Below are 7,130 nucleotides of genomic sequence, written 5' to 3'. Positions count from 1 at the left end.
TGGGCCAAACAAACAAAGTCCAGTAACTTAAAACAGAAAAACTAAATATGTTAACATGTTATATTAACTAAATTAGAAATCATAGTTTAAAAAAAAATTATTGATATTTAAAATAATTTTTATTTTTAATAAAATATAACTCTTTCTTGGTTTTTTTTCTCTCTTTCTTGTGTTTATTGTTTCTTTATCTATAAACGAGGTATATAAAACGTAAATCTCCTGAACATACTTAGAAGCAAATAATATGTTTAAAAAGCCATATTCAAACCTTGTTTTTAAGCGAGAAGAAAACTATAAAAAAGAAAAAAAAAACCAGAAATGTATATTTGGCTGGTAAGATAAATAGAAGGAACCAGAAATCTTGTGGCTAATGGACTTCAGCTATATCAATTGCATTTCTGTTTGGACTGCTTCTTCTTGCACCTCCATATATTCTTTTTTCACCTCCACTTCCAGAAATTTTTGTATATAAGTTTTTTTCCAAATTCATAATTAGAATTATATAATTTAAAATTTTTTTTTATGTGTGATTAGTTTCCAGATTACATAATCTAAAATACCATTTTTATAAATATATTTTTGGATTCTGTAAATTATTTTTAAATTTGATATTAACTTTCCGATTATGTAATTCAAAATATATCTATCGAGATGTTACAAGAATAAAAAAATATTTTGTCATATGGAATGAAAAAAAAAATATATGAAAGTGGAGGAAGAAGCCGTCTTCTGTTTTAATTTGCATGGATACGGATAGATTCCTGTATCAGTAGCAGATAAGGGTAAGGAATATCAGATTTTTGAAATATTTGCGTACTAAAAGCAAAAGGTGCATAACAAAGCAAAGAAGAGTAGAAGTCTAGAAATGGTGATAATAATTTTATAGACAGTGACACATCCTCCAACACCACCGAACTCATTTTGATATACAGACTATACAGTCCTAGGTTACAATATATTATATATATACTACAACAATTTATTAAATGTAGGTACAAAATGGGCATCCATTCAGTCACTGACCATAGTAGTAAGTAGTAAGTAGTAAGGCAACCATATATAAATGCTTATCAAAATGTGGGAAGTGAGTCCCTTATTTACTAGTTTAGGATGGTTATGTAGACACACTATTAGGTACCCCTCTGCATGTAACACCAGATTCAGAGCTAGGAGCAAGTAACTCATAAGGCAACACCCCTGCACCACAACGGTTCCTTAGAGTCTTATCAAGGTTCCTGCTATCAATCACCTTCTCTATCTGTCTAATCTTTGCAGAGAAATCATAAAACGCCTCAATGATCTCAGCATCACCAGACCAAATCGAAGGTTGTTGCCTGTCCCCTAAGTACTCCTCATCAGGTGAGTGAGTGGAGAGTGTGTCAACCACAGCCATAAACTTTGTGGCCTGCAACAAGCTAGGCAATGCATTCAGATAGTATTTTTGGGGGTCAGCAAGGAAACTTGCATATTCTGGATCACCCTCTTCAGGTATTAATCTTCTGGTAAGTGGTGGACGATTAGGCACATAGCCACCATAAGGGTATTGGCCAAAGTTAAGAGCAGCATGTTGTGCAGATGCATTCCAAATCAATATGGAAAGGATGGAGACAAGATCCTCACTATTGTTCAAAGTAGGCCACCAACTTTCATGCCTAAGATCAGCATGACCCACATTGATTGACTCGGAGTACCAAGCTTGTAGCTCTTTGTCGTTGCATATGAGGCTTGAATGAGGGTAATAGTGGTTCACATAGGTGCGAACCCAGTCTTCTATGGCGGACCAGATAAGTATTCCATCAGCTGCATAAGGGTAGTCTTCCAATGTGAGCTTTAGACCATGTGGTTGTGTTGGGTCAGGTACTGCCATTCCCCTGCAATGTCACAGTACAATATCTTCTTTAGATCTGATTGAATTTTTCATGCCCCAAAAAATGCAAGCATCATAACACCATAAGAAAAAAAATTTGGCCACTTTTCCAAAAAGTAAAGGTAAAAAGTAACTAAGGATCTTAGACATTTAATCAGTTGGGTTCTGGCAAGAAGTATCCTAAGAGCATTAGAGTAGAGTTAGAGAAATTATTATATGGTTAGAGACCATTTAAAAAAAAAAGGTTGTATTTTTATTTCTTAAACCATGTACAAAGAACACCGACCGTTTACTATTTGCCGTATAAGTTAGGTTGGGTCTCTATCATTTAAAGTCAATTTGTAAACAGTAACATAAAAAAATCTAAGATATTTAGTAAATTACCTGCGTATGAGATCTGCAGGGAGGCTATCCATGTCAAAACGCCAAAAGTTCTTGTAAGCAGCAGAGCTAATCTCCATGGCATAACGACCAGGAGTGAAGCAATTTTCTATGATTCCATCAGCATTGATTAAACTCTGTCTAGCCAAGGCATTGATCTCCAAAGTATACCTCATGTGGGGATCCAATAACTTGTAAATTGGATGCATGGCACTCAATTGCCTATGAGCTGCCAATATAAATGGTTCCAAGTTTGCATGTGTGCGTAACCTATACACATATCAACACACAAAACAAAAATCAATGAACTAGTTAACATGTTACTAACTACTAATCATTTTATAGTACTTGTTTTGTTTTGTGGGTGTTTTGCATACCAGTGGTTAACAAGTTGGTGCACCCCAGCATCATTGGAGCAAACATGTGCCTTTGCAAGCATCCACATCCAGTTAGTAGTTGCATCAACAGGAGGTGTAACCACACGCTTTGATCTAGAACTAGGTCCAGCAAAAGGAAGGCTGAGTTCTATGGCCACAGGCTTGAGAGTACCACGTGGTGTGGAGAAAAAGATGGTGCGTGTGGCATATGATTTCCTACCATCAAGTGCGTTGATCCCTTCTAGGAAAGGAAGGTAGATATCATGATAGTCAACAATAAACAGCTTGTTTTCATTTATTGCCTGCATAATTAACAAAACTAATATTTAAGTTCAAGTGGGTGAAGAAGCATTGAATTTGAATGAACAGGAGTATGGTTAGAAATTAAAATTTGTGAGAGGCATTCATTGATGCTACCTCTTGGACTGTCATGCCATTGAGTTGAGTCAAAATATGTTCTTCTTTCAGAGCAGACTCTTGGGGGCCATAAATTTGAGGGTCTAGTTTGCTAACTGGTGGAAAAACTTTAAGCTTCTCAATGCTAACAGGGTTAACTCCTGCAATTGCTTGACGGGCAAATTCGTCATCTCGCAACCATGCAAATTTGTCCTCTGCACGTCAGGCACGTGAGATTAGTTTAACAAAAAGTAGCAGAGACACCAATAATCAAGTTGTGTTTAAAATAATGTTAACAACCATAAAATACTGCACCCACATGTTAAATATTTAAAATAACAATTTGATGCAGCTTTTGCCTACAATCTTTATTTCTTCATATAATGATAACTATTAACTAGTTGCCCGAAAAGCGCACACGGATAACGAACAACCTATCTGTGTTTGAATTGAACTGACAAACTTTTCTTTGGTAAAAATCAACTGACGAACATTAAAAGCCAAATGGCACGGTCTAGTGGTCCACTTCACAGTGATTTTTTACCATATTCTTGGTCATGCTATATGAAAAGTTTATAGGGCAAAGCAACAGTACTAAAATCCAATTCTTATCGAACCTCACCACTAGATTTGTGTTTGGATTAACTTATCACATGTTGCTTCAGGATCATACCCTGAAAGCCTTTCATCAGAAAAAGTAATTTAAGCAAAACAAAACATGCACAGATACAAACTAACCCCACAGGAAAGAAAAAAAAGTGGTTCTCTTTAATTAGTGTCGGATTCCGACATATTTCACTTGTTGTTGAAAGTTCAAAAAGAGGAGCCAAATAATTTATCTTCAAAATCATTCTGGCATAAAGGCAATAATAATTATTAGAGATTCGCTGCTGAAATCAGCACACAGAATTGAGTGGTGTAACCAAATTTTAGTAGAAGGAAAACATAAAGCAAAAGTAATTTACTCACTGGAAATAATCTTAGGGGTGTCATATTTAAGAAGTCCCTGGCTGGACTCTTGGATCTTGCTGACAAAAGGGATTTTTTTCAACATGTCATCTTGCAACCCCAACTTTATGAGCAACCCTTCACTGTAAAGGCCATCGACATCTGAGAATTCATTGAAGTCTTGGTTGCTAGCAGAAAGACTAGCCTTAAGACCAGGGATCAAGTTATGCAGCACTGCCTTCAGCCTCTTCACAGTAAATGTGTTCTGCTTCGACTCCTCAAAACGTTCATCTCTTGGCACATACATAGGCAGTGGCTTCTCCACACGACTCTCTGCATACATATCTGCATCATGCAATCAAATAACCTTAGTTACATGTATAAACCAGAAAAAATTTCAAATTTTTACATCTACTTAAAATAGATAAATAGTAATAACTTTTTGGGGGACACACCAGAACTTTAATTTATTTCTATTACCTGTGTCGCTGGGTTCACGGCCTGTACGACACCTTCTTGGGTATGGATACATATCTGATCCTCCAAGATTTTGTCTGGCATATTCAATTCCTTTATCTGGATTTCCCAAATCATTGTATATATCATAATCATATATTCTGTCAGATAAGTTTCTCACTCCTTTGCCATCACCTCTGAGATTTTTCAGCTCTTTCTCCCTCAATAATCTAAGCCCAGCAGGCGTATCACCAGGTAAATAAGGCTGTTCAAATAAATCACACAAGAGAGAACAAATCTTAGGAAAAAGAACAAAGTTAACAGATAATTATTATTGTAACTTTGTTAAAAATAATATACTGCCTCTTTTATCTTTTTAATTCACTACTATGATCACTGTTATACTGACACTGTAAAACATTAACTAGTTTTCTTCAATAAATTTCTCAAAAGATTATTTAATTATGCAGTGACACTGTAAAAGATCAATTGAAATGTAATTAGAAAATATGTAAACCATCAGATAAAAAGGAGGAAGTAGAATAAATAATACATACTAATCACAAAGCACATAGTGGATGTTACCAATTGGATTGATGTAGCAATCGATGGGTCAATTCGAAGATATTTAGCTCATGCAAAACCGCACAGGAATCACTCAATGGTTTTCCCACTTTAATGTTAATGGAACAGCTTTTTCTTTTCTTGAGGAAACTAAAACATCACGCACTAATAGCCATTGCCATTGAAATAATAAATTAAATCTGTTCTTTTCAAGGTAATAGAATGAGTTTTCTACTTTTATGCCCTTTTCAAGATTCTTCAAACAAAAATAAATATTGCTTTGACTTTTATTTTCCAGACTGAAATAAAAACAGAAAACAAACACTGTCGTCTCATTGGTGTACAGAATGAATACTAACCTTACCTGGCACTGCTATTTAGACAGGAAAATAAAATAAAATAAAATAAATAATGATAATTTAATAAAAATAAAATAAAAAAATAAGGGAAGATTAGATTACCTTGTTGGAAAAAAAAATCCTCTTTCCAGGATGATCTTTTCTTGCCTGTACCCAAGAATTGCAGGGGAAATGAACTGGTCCATTGGCAAATCCTTCAATGGTTATGCTTTCCAAGAATAACTCTTTCTGGTGTTTGTTTGTCACAGTAATAGCTCCTGGCTCTCCAAAGTTAGAGTCAACTATGAATTCAGCTGTGTAATTAACTCTCTCTACCTTAAGATTGGATTTCTTTGACCAATCCTTCAGCACTGCTTCATTACTCTTCTTTGCAGCTTTGGTCTCTACAAGACAAAAAAAGCACCAAAGGATTCATTCAGCTCACAGCCTCCCTCAACAAGTAATTTCAAGTAGATTATTTCAAAAAATAATTAAGATTTAGTTTCATGTAGATAGTAAGAATTATTTAGGCGATTTGTGTGCAGAGGATTGAAGTATACCAAAAAAAGGAACTTTTTAAGAAGGGGAGGGAAAAAAAATGACTTTTGAAAGAAATCTTAAACATTTATGGTACTGGGTAGGTTGAGATGATCGTTTTGGAAAGAAATGAAGTAGTTTTTGTGAGAGACAGCTGAGCAGCATAAGGAAATTCTTACTTGGATCAATCTCAGTGCTAACAAGTTCAAAGACAACATTCCTTCCAATCCTGTCAGTCAGAGCATCAATATGCTTGACAATGGTCTCTTTGAAATCTTCTTTGATCTTGTTCCTCACTGTGATCACAGCTCTAACCTTGAATTTCACTGGCTTCTCTGCAGACACAGAAGAAGTGGAAGAAGATGATGGTGAAGAAGAAGAAGAAGAAGAGCTCTTCACCAAATCCTCACTTATAGCTGCCACAGGAAACTTTGCAGCCTTCCTCACCCTCACAACTCTCTTGCTCTCCAAAGGAACTAAAAAGCGAGTTTGGTTGAGAAGTGATGAAGGGGAAGAGGGAACAAACAAGGACCTCTCTAGCAATGAAGAACCCATGATTTGTTTTGTAAGGGTCATGTTTGTTCTAATTCTTCACCCTCTTTGGAGTTTTTTTCTTGTTTGTGTGTGTTCTCTCTCCACAAGGGTGATTTTGCTCTCTTTGCAAGAACTGAAACAGACTTGTGAGAGAAGGGTAGTGGCGTGTCGGTTGAAATGGAAATAGCTGGCTATGATTTCTTTTATACACAGTGCAGAGAAGGAGAAGGAAGATTAAATAATGGTGCAAACATGAATCTCACTTCACCGTCCACATTTTTTTTCTTCTCTCTTTTTCTTTTCCTTCATCATCTTCTCTAATTATACACGCTTATTATTTTCACCTTCCTTCGAGTATTTAGTTTCTTTTACTAAAAATGGTGCTCATCATCACCAAATTTCAACCACATTCAAGTATTTAATTATTTGGTCCATATTGCGAAAATAATAAAATGCTTTTATTCTAAATTATCATATATTTATTAACCTTAAATCTATGTTTTTATAAATAATTGTTAGAAAAACTATATTTGATTATAATATGTCTCAATTGTACCACTTATTTTTAGATTTTTAGATTAGATATATGAGTCATGGATGACGGATTATTAATCAAAAATGTCAGATTACATAAAGAAAAAAAAATAATAGAAAAATAAACGAATAAAATTTGAATAAGAAAAGAAATTGAAAAGAAGAAGTATGTTGGGAGTTTATAAAAGACATGAAAAC

The 7,130-nt window shown here is 34.8% G+C and overlaps 1 protein-coding gene across 1 annotated transcript; it reads right to left on the bottom strand.

The window, feature by feature from the left end:
- Positions 1-858: 858 nt before the first annotated feature.
- On the bottom strand, positions 859-6,795 carry LOX3 (lipoxygenase 3). The gene is made up of 8 exons (XM_068623723.2): positions 6,044-6,795; positions 5,451-5,731; positions 4,450-4,690; positions 3,991-4,314; positions 3,043-3,236; positions 2,626-2,927; positions 2,252-2,518; positions 859-1,871 (listed from the first exon to the last, which is right to left on the bottom strand). Exons 1-8 carry the CDS (start codon positions 6,438-6,440, stop codon positions 1,115-1,117), a joined length of 2,763 nt encoding a protein of 920 aa, XP_068479824.2. The 5' UTR covers positions 6,441-6,795; the 3' UTR covers positions 859-1,114.
- Positions 6,796-7,130: the final 335 nt, after the last annotated feature.

This window comes from Phaseolus vulgaris, chromosome 10 (assembly GCF_051622355.1).
Source record: "Phaseolus vulgaris cultivar YP4 chromosome 10, ASM5162235v1, whole genome shotgun sequence".
NCBI lineage: Eukaryota > Viridiplantae > Streptophyta > Magnoliopsida > Fabales > Fabaceae > Phaseolus > Phaseolus vulgaris.
This window is presented reverse-complemented; position numbering and strand designations above follow the sequence as displayed.